At 35.0% G+C, this 12,834-nt stretch overlaps 1 protein-coding gene across 1 annotated transcript in view; it reads right to left on the bottom strand.

Annotated features, from left to right (window-relative positions):
• The window catches only part of LOC128636234 (mucin-2), a 212,029-nt gene that overhangs the window by 9,397 nt on the left and 189,798 nt on the right, over positions 1-12,834 (bottom strand). Inside the window, exons 44-52 of the mRNA XM_053689272.1 lie at positions 11,578-11,761; positions 10,769-10,976; positions 7,909-8,084; positions 6,684-6,753; positions 4,953-5,071; positions 4,026-4,057; positions 2,992-3,169; positions 733-837; positions 535-575 (exon numbers count right to left, since the gene is read on the bottom strand). Coding sequence (XP_053545247.1) covers positions 535-575; positions 733-837; positions 2,992-3,169; positions 4,026-4,057; positions 4,953-5,071; positions 6,684-6,753; positions 7,909-8,084; positions 10,769-10,976; positions 11,578-11,761 — 1,113 coding nt within the window. The remainder of the gene's footprint in view (positions 1-534; positions 576-732; positions 838-2,991; positions 3,170-4,025; positions 4,058-4,952; positions 5,072-6,683; positions 6,754-7,908; positions 8,085-10,768; positions 10,977-11,577; positions 11,762-12,834) is intronic.

The following is a 12,834-nucleotide window of genomic DNA, read 5'->3' as shown; positions in this document are numbered from 1 at the left end:
TCTGTATCTCTCTATATTTCTATCTATTTGTATCTATCTATCTGTATCTATCTCTCTATCTGTCTGTCTATCTATCTGTATCTATCTCTCTATCTGTATCTCTCTATATTTCTATCTATTTGTATCTATCTATCTGTATCTATCTCTCTACAATACAGTATTTTCAAATGTTTTCCTCTTTCTGTATCTATCTATCTTTCTATCTATCTGTATCTATCTATCTACAATACAGCATTTTACATTTTTGAAAACACAGCTAGTTCCTGCAATCACGTTGGAGCGAACAAGATCATATTCTCTGTTATTGATGGTGGCATTTGAGAAAAATACGCTGAATATATTGGTTGAAACCAAAACCTTGACATTGGGAGCTGACAGATTGTGATCGAGGCCAAAATTGAGGCTTTAAATTTTTATTAAAACATTTATTATGCATGCACATTTTTTAATGTTAGTTTCTGATGCATGCAAAAAAGAAATGCATTCTAAAGTCCCTTTAAGCAGCTGCTATATAAACAATGTTTCTTTACTTACTTGATATTCTGCGTTTCCATGCACACAAACTTGCTTTTGTACTGTAGGGAGAGACAAAAAAGTGTTTGATTTAGATCTCAAAATAAAGATAGCAATTATTTTAATGTTCCTCTAATGTCACTTTAATGCAGGACATACAATCAAGATATGTATCATGGAATATTGACGAAGTTACATAACCTGAACGTCAGGACTTACCACATTTGTAAACAGGGCAGCAGTGTCCTGCTGGGATACTACCAACGGCTTCATACCCAAGGCCACAAGAAACAGGGTTCTTAGAGCAACGGCTGGTGTCGCACTCTAAAAAGGAGAAACAAACCCGGCTGGTTATGATACGGGTGAAGGAAAGTAGGCGCTCTTAGTAAAGATTTACAAATGTGTTTACTGTGTTCTCTTTTTCGCTCTCTCCTCGGTGAAGCACATGACACTGATATTTAAAGGGATATGAAAATGTTCTTTTGTGATTCAGACAGAGCATACAATGTTAGAAAACAGTTTCCAATTTACTTCTGGTATCAAATTTGCTTTGTTCCCATGGTATTCTTTGTTGAATAGACTTCTAGGTAGGTATCTGGAGAACTACATGGCAGGAAGTAGTGCTACCATCTAGTGCTCTTGCAAACGGATATCATTCTTGCAAAACTGCTGCCGTATAATACTCCAGACAAGTGCATGCTCCTTATCTTGAATCCCTGCTTTTCAACAAAAGATACCAATAGAACAAATCATTTGATAATAGAAGTAAAGTAGATTTAAAGTTATTTAAAGTTGCATGCTCTATCTGAATCATGAAAGAAAAAATGTGGGTTTCATGTCCCTTTAAAATTTCTCATAGGAAAGAAACTGCAACTTGTGACTATGGGGTCCATTTATCATTGTGTGGACGGACATGATCCACTATAGCGAACCATGTCTGCCGCACATCGATAAATGCCGACAGCATACGCTGTCAGCATTTATCATTGCACCAGCAGTTCTTGTGAACTGCTTGTGCAATAAGGCCCCCTGCAGATTTGCGGCCAATCGGCCGCTAGCAGGGGTATCAATCAACCCAATCGTATTTGATAGGGTTGATTTCTGTCCGGCACCTCAGAGCAGGCGGACAGGAGATATGGAGCAGCGGTCTTTAGACAGCTGCTTCATAACTTGTGTTTCTGGCGAGCCTGAAGGCTCGCCAGAAACACTGACATCAAGCTCCGTTTGGAGCTTGATAAACAGACCCCTATAACTCAAAAACTGCTCTGCCATTTTGTGTCTGGTTTCTGACCTAGCAAACACTTTAACAGGAAAAGTCTTGTAAAATAAAATGGCTATTGCACTAATTTATTTTAAAATCATCCATATCAAGCATTTTCTGTTCCTTAAAACATGAAGTAAAAATTGTCTCTTTTAGTTTGAAACTAATACAGAATTATCAGCTATGTACTTACTTCTTACTAATGTTTATTGGTTTACAGGCAGAAATGCTTATTGTACTTATCAACCAATAAGAATTAGCAGAAATACACTGATACTGCATTCTTTTCTGTTTAAAGTAAAACAGCTTTTCCCTCACGTCTTTTCAGACAGATAAGATAAAAAGGCACCATTTCATTACACATTGGTGAGAAGAGGTTCCCAGACAGGTAACCTGCTCACCTGCGTTGGAAGAGAGTGAGGCAGCATCTGCTGTCAGAATTTAAAATTGCACAAACAACTGATTGTGCAGCTCCTCCCCTGTCCTCACACAGCCAATCATGTAACAGCAGGGCTTGTTTGAGGTGGCAGAAGCGTTAGAGTGACCCTGCACTACAAGTGTTATAAAGCTGCATTCAAATAAATCTGTGCATCATGTAGAAAATGTAGATTTTGAGATATGTATAAATAATATTTATAAAGATGCCAATGATAACAGTAAATGCATTGCAATACTGGTTTAAATACTAGTTAGATTATTTTGCTGAATAGAAAAAAGGTTAAAGGGACAGTATACACCGATTGTCATATTACTGCATGTAATAGACACTACTATACAGAAGAATATGCACAGATACTGATATAAAAATCCAGTATAAAACCTTTTAAAAACTTACTTAGAAGCTCCCAATTTAGCACTGTTGACGAGGTTAGACTGGGACACCCACTGAAAGGGGCTGTGAGCAGACCCCCCCCCCCCTCCCCTGCATATGAATAGACCCATTATTCAAACAGAAACAATGTGAAGTCTGTATACATCAGTACTGTATACATCTAAAACTTTGGGGCTTGGTTAGGAGTCTGAAAATCAGCACAATGTTATATAAAAATAAGCAAACCTATACATTTTTACAAAAACACACCCAGATGGGCTATATAAATGGATCCTCTACATAACATTTATAACATGTATAATGTCCCTTTAAGATATGATTAGTAGAAAGGTTGGCATCTAGCCCAAATATTTGATACAGGAGCATAGCTGTATTATGTACTTACTGCAAATGCTTTCATTGCAGCATTTGTCAGTGGAACTGCTTTGAATCACAGGGTAGAAACCTTCCAAGTCACATTGCACCGCTATCTGTTTCTGGCATGCGTGCTTCTTGCAGACAATTCCACTACCACCATCCATGCAGGTGCAGTCTTGGCAATCAAACTCAAAGTTCTCTCCGAACTGTTAGAAAAAAATACTTTAGAGTTAATGATTGTCACCAAACCTGAATCCCTATTCTTGCAACTCACTTCACTGCGAAGTATTCAGAATAGATGGCTGTATCAACTAGCTGATAATTGGTCAACTTGAAAGTAAATAAATTATACTCTCTTTTGTCATTTTGAAAAATGCTTACACATTACAAATAGAGAATGATATTAAATGATATTAACTAGTTTTTACAATCGTATTGTGCTCTCTAGAGTGCGTTAATGTAAGTATTTCACCCTTGAAAAGTAAGTATGTAGCTACAGGTGAACTTTTCACCTGTAGCTTCGAAATATTTACATTTGTTTTAATGAAAACGAATGTAAATGTTTAGCGATAATTACATTTTTATTTCATTTTAAACTAACTATGAATATTAATCAATAACAATTCTGGTGTAGACTGTCCCTTTAAAGGGACATTCTACACTGAATACATTCTGATTACTTATTGTTACATATCAGCAAAGCATCCTGCAAACTGGTCCCACATCTATAAGCTTTTAAGAAATGCATGAAACATTTAAATATTTGTTTGTTAGGAGCTGAAAATGGCCACCAAGCTCCGCCCACCTATTGCATTTATATTTTGGTATGTTAAGTTTCTCCAATCACGATCGACTCTTAAATAAATGTTCCTACTCACACATGCTGATTTGTGCATGTGCAATTTGAAATAACTGACTGACAAATTTAAAGAATAAGTATTGGGTCTAGACTGTCCCTTTAATACATTAATCAACATTGTGTATAAAATATCTTTTACAATAATCAGTTCTATGTTAAATGTAATTCATTAATTTGGCAATTTTTTGATGCTAGATACATACTGTTCTTGGTACGTTATCTGGGCCAACACATCCTGCAAGAGCAAAAGAGAAAGATCATTTACATGAGATCAGTTTTACATCCATTCTTTGTATTCAGCTTATAGTGTAACACAAGGCTTTAGATCAGCATGATTGTATTCACACACACACACATTTATGTACAATGCAAAATAAGGGAGTGAATCAGGTACTTAGGAAAGAGAGGGGGGGTGTTAGGGAGGACAAATAAGTGACAGAGAGGAGTTACAGAGTAGACTTGAGTATGTCATTGGCTGTTCAAATAATGATACAAAGAAAAACAACTTTATGCTATGACAATTTACTTTACAAGAGAAGCCGCCTCAAAGACAGTGGGTTTCTGTCAATGGGTCAATCTCTATCCAGTAATTCTAACTTGATATGACAGTTAAAGGGACAGTAAAGTCAAAAGGAAATTTTCATGATTCAGGTAGAGCATGCAATTTAAAATAACTTTCCAATGTAGTTCTATTATAAAATGTGCTTTGTTCTTTTGGTATCCTTTGTTGAAGGGCAACTCTAGATAGGTTAATAGCAGCTCAGGACCACGTGACTCTAGCAGGCTATGGGAGCAGTGTTTGTGACTTTGTATAACTTAGCTATAAACTGCTTCCTGGTGGTTAAAAACACGTGCTCACTCCTGAGCTTACCTTGGAATACTCTTTAACAAAGGATACAAAGAGAACTAAGCACATTTCATAATAGAAGTTAATTGGAAAGTTGTTTAAAATACCATGCTCTATCTAATCCATTTAAGTTTAATTTTGCCCCTATAAAGAATCAGACTTGTGACAGGCATAGGGGGCTGAGGATAAACCGTAAATTTAGAATGATATCTGTACGCTTTATTTAAACCCTCTGATTGGTTCAGTTTTTAACACACAAGGATAAAAAGCTCAAAATTCTCACCACATTTGCTGATCTCCACACAGACATCAACACTTGCACTGAAGGGGATCGTGCCACTGGGGCAGAAACATCCTTCAACTATACGGGTGTCGTTCTTAATCAATGCTGCCTCTTTAGGACTAAAGCAAATGATAAAGACATTAGCACACATATTAGTTATAGCTACAAATTCTGGCACAAAATACACATAAAAAATACAGCTAACATTTAAACCAGAAATTATAATTGATTACCATAACATTTTTATATAAAATGTTTAGTTATGCATAATTAAAAAAAAAAAACTTTGCAAAATAATTTTGACATTTATTTTTTCCCCTTTTCATGTAATTTAGATCTAAAAATGGAAGATTTTCTAATTCTCATAACTTAAATTGCACCCTGCTGACTTTTCAAGACTAACTCTGCTTCATATCTGTCCCTAATTTGCTTTATCAGATAACAAAAGCAAAACAATGTACTTTATATTAACATTATAACTATGATTAGCATTGTTGTCTGCAGACTAAAGCCCTGATTGGCTCCTGTACATAAGGCAAATGGTCGGTGGGGTTTGCCTATTGAAAAATAATTGCAGGAAAAATTGATGTTAATTTGTTTTAAAAACATAAAGATTTGGGTGATAAATTACTCAATAGCAACATAACAGGAATGTCTTCTAATAATGTCCTTGTGGGATGTAATTTCAAAACCAGTTAATAACTTGAAAAATGAAGGTCAGTTATAGTAATGTTAAATCTCAGGTGATCATGTGACAAGTCACTGTCTTTGTTTCTAAAAGGGACAGTAATCACTTTAAAATTATAATGTAAAATGCTTAACCAAAATAACTTTGGTAATATTTGATAATATTTTCATGATATATTTTGTCCCTTTTTCTGTAATATTGGTTTCAAAATTGTGAATTTTTTTTTGTGTCAACATTTTACTTTTCTAATTTAGATAGATCATACAATTTTAAGATACTTTCCAATTTACTTCCATTACCAAATTTAGCAAAAATTCACACTTTCTGAGGCAAAATCTCTTAATGAGCATGAGCACAAGGTTATATGTATGCTACTCTGTGATTGGCTGATGGCATGTCACATGAGTAAATGTTATTGCATTGTCTTTTCATTATGCACTTGTTAAGTATGTATTTGTACTGTATTTAATCATTCTTTGAAGAGCACCTTTATCTGTGGAAGCCAAACAATGGTGATTTTTTTTCCATATAATAATAGTAGAAAAATCTGTTCTCTCTAGACACAAATTTGGCCATTGAAAAAAAATTACAGCAAACACAATGTTAATCTGTCCTACTGGAAGGCTGCAGAAAAATGTTGGAATTACAAGATGTTTACTGTCTTTTTGAGGCATTAAACTCAAACTGTAGTTCAATATAAAATATTCAATAGTGTAGAGTGAAAACAAGTGCACTTCATTATTTATTTTCCTTGTTTTCCTGTAATTTGATTCTAAAAATTCTATAGTTTCCATTGTCCCTAGAGAGGTTGGAGCAACTGATTTGGAATTCAGATTTTGTACAGTCATTGATATGTACAGAAACGTGTCTATATACTATCTGTGTGTCCCTAATATGCCATTTAAACAAACTGTATAGGCTCTTCAAGGTGTATGTCACTGGAGTGCAAATTTTGCAATTAAGTGATTCATTTCTGGTGCATATATAAAACAAAATGACCTTAATGTACATTTAAATGTTGTGAGATTATAAAATAAACATACGTAGTCTGGCAGGATTCTTGAACAACAGGACCACATGCCTGGTATACCTTGTGTGAGGGACAGGAGAGAGCTGAAGATGACAAATTGCAAAGTTACATTTTTGGCAATACACGCAACAATTGTCAGAGACACATAGAGTATTTGTTTGTGAAATGTACTGTCTTTTTTAGGAATGTGCGTTCAGATTATTCGTGATGATCTGAATATGGAAGAAGAGGGCCCCTCATGGCATTCAGATCTTTTCAGAGCCTTATTTCTAAGTGCAACACACTAAGAGCTGGATTTGCACAAATCTTAGTGTGTTGAATAGGGATGGGCGAATGTTTCGCAACATTCGAAAAATGAAACAAAGTTTAACACATTCGTTCGTTCGAATCGAATTTCGAATGTTTAGATAACATTCTAACATTCGATTTTCGAATGTTCGGCATCAAATTTTACGATTACATTTGAAAATATTAATTTCGAAAAATTCAAATTTATATTTGTAATAGTATTTTTAATGCTTTCTTTAAATGTAATATTCAAATTATGCAATATTCTATATAGAAACATTCGAAATTATATATTTGTATCTATTATGTATCAATTTACTAGATTCCCTCCCTACCACATGAACTATTGAACTTCTAAATAGTATTTGTTAAATAGAATGTTAAATTCGAAATTTCGAATGTGGACATTCGATATAATTATAAACATTCGAATTCGAAAGTGACATTCGAAAACTGTAAGTAGCATTCGATTATAGAATTTTTAAGAATATTCGTTCTTATCAACATTCAGATTTATAATTCGAATTTCGGTAATAACATTCATTCTAACATTTGAATTCGGAAATTTACACATTCGCCCATCCCTACTGTTGAACCTTCACAAGAACAAAACCGGATCCGAAATGTGCAGAATGCTACTAGCGGCCACCTTCTTCTGTACACGAATCATTTGTGATCATCACAAATTATCCAAATGAACATGCCTAGTATTGTGGCTCCATCCATTTAAAGAGACATGAAACACTAAATAAATTTGTAAGCGTAGTATTGAGGTCATGCCCCTCCTCCCTCTAGTCATGGGTGCTGCCATGTTGAAATCTACATTTTCACATCATTCCAAAATGGCAGCACCCATGATTGATGGCAGCACATGAGCATTTAATTTCCCATAAACTTTGACAATTATTTACGATATAGTTAACAAGAAGCCGCGCTATAAGAGAACTTACGGCAAGATGAGGCCTTGTTTCTCCACTCAACGCAAATGCCTTGATCTGCACATAGTAATGCATAAAGCTGCAAGCTGGTACACTCTATGTTACTATCAGGAACGTGGCAGCTGTCAAAAACGCAGGCTTGGTAGTAATCTTCCGGAGACAGGGTTGAGTGGCATTTCTTGAATGTGCTATAATAAAAAAAAAAATTCAAAAAAAATCAAAAACAAAATATAAATCTGTATGAATAAATAACAAATAAATAAATGTTACTATTCTAGTAAATAGGATTCACAAAATAATTTGCAGGTGTTCATCATTAAATGATACAACAAATATATTTTTCTGTTCCATCGTAACCCTATTTTGTACTTTCCAGCAGTTATGGCCGCTTCTCCAGGAGGTTAAAAAAGGACCAAAAAGGGAAAGGCTCACAGAATCCCCTTATAAGTTTCCTGTTTATCTATTTACATTCTATATCTACACCAGCCCTAATCTTTTTTTGTTCCTGTCTCTTAAAGGGACATGAAACCCAAATTTGTTTTTCATGATTCAGATAGAGCATGCAAATTTTAAGCATTTTTTTATATGTAGCAACCAATCAGCAAGTGCTACCCAGGGTCCTGAACCAAAAATGGGTCGTCTCCAAATCTTATATTCTTTCTTTTTCAAATAAAGATTCTAAGAGAACAAAGACATATTGATAATAGGAGTCAATTAGAAAGTTGCTTAAAATTGCATGTTCTATCTGAATTGTGAAAGAAAAAAAATTGGGTTATCCCTTTAATCTATATACATCTACATCCCCCTCCCTGTCTTTCAGGTTCAATATAACTGATTGGGTCTGCACACTTTCTAGATTTTACAACCCCCATTTCCACCTAAGGCCATGTTAGCTGTGAGTTATTTCACAAAGAAAACAAAAGGATTTCAAGGTTTAACATGGCAGTAACTGGCGCTGAAAAACACTTTCTGAAATGAAAACATCTTAAAATGTGTGTGTAGTTAAGCAAGTTTGTCTCTTATTTCCAAATAATCTTAATATTTTAGTAAATCTGTTAAAGAAGCTATTAAAAAGGCCACACAAAAAAAAACCAATATGTTCAAGGAATGATCTTGTTCAGTTTAGCCACTGACAATCCAATTCCCGTTCTACCTAGAGTGCAATACAAAATACAAACTGTTCCTTACAATCATGTGTCTAAATATAATACTAAGCAAACTCTAAAGAGAAACTAATCTTAAATCCACTAAGTGCGATATTGCACTGCATTTTATGGAGAAATCTAGACCGTTCTCTGTTGTGAAAATGTTTATACTCAACTGATAACTGGAAATAGCACCAGTAAGCCTGTTTAAAGTGTAAGGTTAAAAAAAGGTGTTTTTATTTAAAGGGACAGTCTACTTCATAATTGTTATTGTTTAAAAGATAGATAATCCCTTTATTACCCATTCCCCAGTTTTGCATAACCAACACAGTTATATTAATATTTATTTAACCTCTGATTACTTTGTATCAAAGCATCTTCTAACAGCCCCCTGATCACAGGGCTATTTATTTATTATCTATTCAGTTGCATTTTAACCAATTACTTATAAATAACTCCACAGTCGTGAGCACAATGTTATCTATATGGCCCACGTGAACTACCAATCTCCTGTTGTGAAAAGCAAATAAAAAAGCATGTGATAAGAGGCTGTCTGCAGTGGCTTAGAAACAGGCAGAGATTTAGAGGTTAAATGTTATAAAGTATATTAATATAAAAATGTTGGTTATGCAAAGCTGGGGAATGGGTAGTAAAGGCGTTATCTATCTTTTTACACAATAACAATTTTGGTTTTGACTGTCCCTTTAAATTGCTGGGTTATTTCCTGATTGCTTTGTGAGACTGTAAAGAGTGTAAAATATACTGTTCTATAGTTTCCATTAGTGATGTTGTGAGAGACCTCCTTTAGCTTTTATCACTGTTAGTTTTAGGAAATAGTGTGCCTACTGGCATCTGGGATTTGCACATGTCTCATCCATTGATGGGAACATCAAGATGACCTCCACAGAGTGTAAAGTTGGGAACATCCTATGATGAACAGAAATTATGAATAGCTTTGGATGAATAATAGGTCACTTTTTAAACAGGTAAAAGGACCCATGGTAAATTTCTGGGAAAGAGGGGACTCACCTGGAAGTGGTGGCTAGGGGGCCAAGATAAGATATTTGAATATAGTTTGTAGGTTCCAGTTGTGGTTTAATTAATGTCTCTCTTTAGTGGTCTGTCACTGCTTACAAAGTAGATGAGGTTGGAAAAAAAAGACCGAAGTCCATTGAGTTCTACCTATACAAATCTAATATACTTACAAAAAAAAACTCCAGTTGAGCTTAAAATAATCCTATTAAAAGGTGACTCATTTAACGTTAAGCAATCATATCCCTGAATTCTGTTTCTAGCCACAAATGTATCCAAACCATATTTAAATGTATCTAATGTATTGGCATTCACTACCTCCTTTGGTAATACATTTCACAATTGTATTGCTCTTACAGTGAAAAAAAACATTTATTTTGCAGGAGTTTAAATCTCCTTTCCTCCAGCCTTAAATGCTTGAATGCTTTACTTTATATCAATCTTTTTGTACCTCTTTAGTATCGAGGGACATTGTTAATTAACCAAAACATGACCAGGTAGCCAATAAATCATAGCTAATATTCTTATCCATCATAATGGTACTAAGTTTGTTTACCCCAGAGGCATTAAAAATGGAATTATCTCTGCCAAGTCTAGAGCACAGGAATTTGTGGTTTGAACAACTACTGTAAGTGGCCAGATAGCCAACTGAGCTCTACCACTATGAGATTTGGAGGTTGGATTATATCACTTACTCTCCTTTGATGAGTTCACAAAGGGGTGAAGGTTTACAGGAACTTGAAGGCAATGTGATTGGAGGTGAAATTGTGCTCTTAATGTTGCTAGTACATTGAGGTTTTGTTGGGTCGTGCACAATCCATGAGTCAGCAGCAATCTCACAGTTGGAAATGATGTCTCCGCTACGTGTCATGCAGTCATCATCCCTGTTGTTGGTGCAAGTACCTACGCAAAAAGGACAATGACATCTAATAAGGACCTGCTGCAAGTTTTACAAAGCTTTCTGTCAGCTAAAACAATGACAAGTTCTATGGGCTTCTTTCACAGCATAATAATAATCATTATTTTAAATTGTAAAAAATGGAAATAAGGCTATGTAAATTTAATATTTTCATTTTATACAATTTTTTTTTACTATTCTTCTACTATTGCTGCCGCTGATTTCTCTGCTTGTTGCAACTCAATGAAAGTTGTGCTCAGACTTGGGGGCTGATTTATCAATGTCTGGCCAGACATCGCTGAATGCCATTCTGGTGAACTGCTTGTGCAATTCCGCCCCTAGCAAATTTGCGGCAAGCAGGGGGTGTCAATCAACCCGATTGCATACAATTGGGCTAATTGCTGTACACAGCCTCAGAGGAGGCGTATGAGTTAAGGAGCAGTGGTCTTAAGACCGCTGCTTCTTAACTCCTGTTTCTGGCGAGCCTGAGGGCTCACGCGGAAACAGATGCATTGGGACCAATTAATTGTTTGATAAATCAGCCCCTTGGTCTGAAAAGAAAATTAATTCCTAAAGAATCCTTAACACCAGGAGTTTATAACTTACCACACTGCCCTTGAGTATTATTTCTAAAACGACCATAAGGAAGTTTCACAGCAAAGGCCAGACCATTATAAGTGATATTGACTCCCAACTCAGGTATCTCCAATACATAATTAATTCCAGATCGATATATATACACTCCATATCTCTTGTAGGGTGTCGCAACCTCATTGTCATTTACAACAACCTAAAAGGCAAAGGTTAAAGTTTCAAACACCAAATTCTTGATCAATAGCTATCTGTTTTATTAAATAAATAGAGTAGCACACGCACAACACACAACACATACCGATAAAAAGGAACTCAATTTTTCTGCATTCAGGTTTTTATATTATTATAATCATAATTTACTTGGGTAGGGCAGCAGAAATCCATAGGTCTGGTTACATGAGTATGGATGGAGTAAGTCTATATAAATAAATTAATTTGTGGTAAAGATACAGATACATACACAAATTAAAGATACGGTGGGTCCAACTGCGAAGATCTTGCAATGGAACATTCAAATAATTTCAAAGACATGGTAGTTAAAGGGCTATGAAAGATAATCATTTTCTTTTGTGATTCAGACAGAGCATAACATTTTTAAAACAAATGCAATTTCTGCTGCAATATAGTACACCACATATGCACACACTCCTAAGCTTAGGTCCCTGGATTTAAACAAAAGATACCAAGAAACAAAGAGAATTGGATAATAGAAGTAGACTAGAAAGTTTTATTAAATTGAATGCTCCATCTGAATCATGAAAGATACATTTTAGGTTTCATGTCCCTTCAAAGGGACAGAAAGGTCAAACCTGAAACATGCATGGGTGCAATTAAATTTTAAATAGAAGCATTTTTGAAATATACTTTAATTAGCAAAAATGCGTCTACTAAAAGTTATTACTGTTTTTCAGCAGCATACGCACATAACCTGTGAGCGCCCAATGCACCAGCATTTGAACAGTGCACCTTCTCGGAGAGTCAGAAGTGACTGTATAATACAAATTAAGTCTTCCCTGATACGATAAAGACCAACGAGGGATCATACATGAACTGATTTCAGCCTCCAAAATGTAAAAAGACCTTTTATGTTCTTATTACAGGGTCCAATAAAAAAGTTACTTTGTTTCGGGCCTTCTACAGGCCCTTAGTCATGACAAATGATGACAGACCAAAGCTAAGGAGGTGCAACACAAAACTCAACAAATACTATAAAAGAGTATGTGATATACCAAAGAGTACATTGCACAATATTATTCATTCTTTCCAATA

The sequence above is a fragment of the Bombina bombina genome, chromosome 7, assembly GCF_027579735.1.
Source record: "Bombina bombina isolate aBomBom1 chromosome 7, aBomBom1.pri, whole genome shotgun sequence".
Lineage (NCBI taxonomy): Eukaryota > Metazoa > Chordata > Amphibia > Anura > Bombinatoridae > Bombina > Bombina bombina.
Note: the sequence above shows the minus strand (reverse complement) of the source record. Positions and strands in the feature narration are given on the sequence as shown.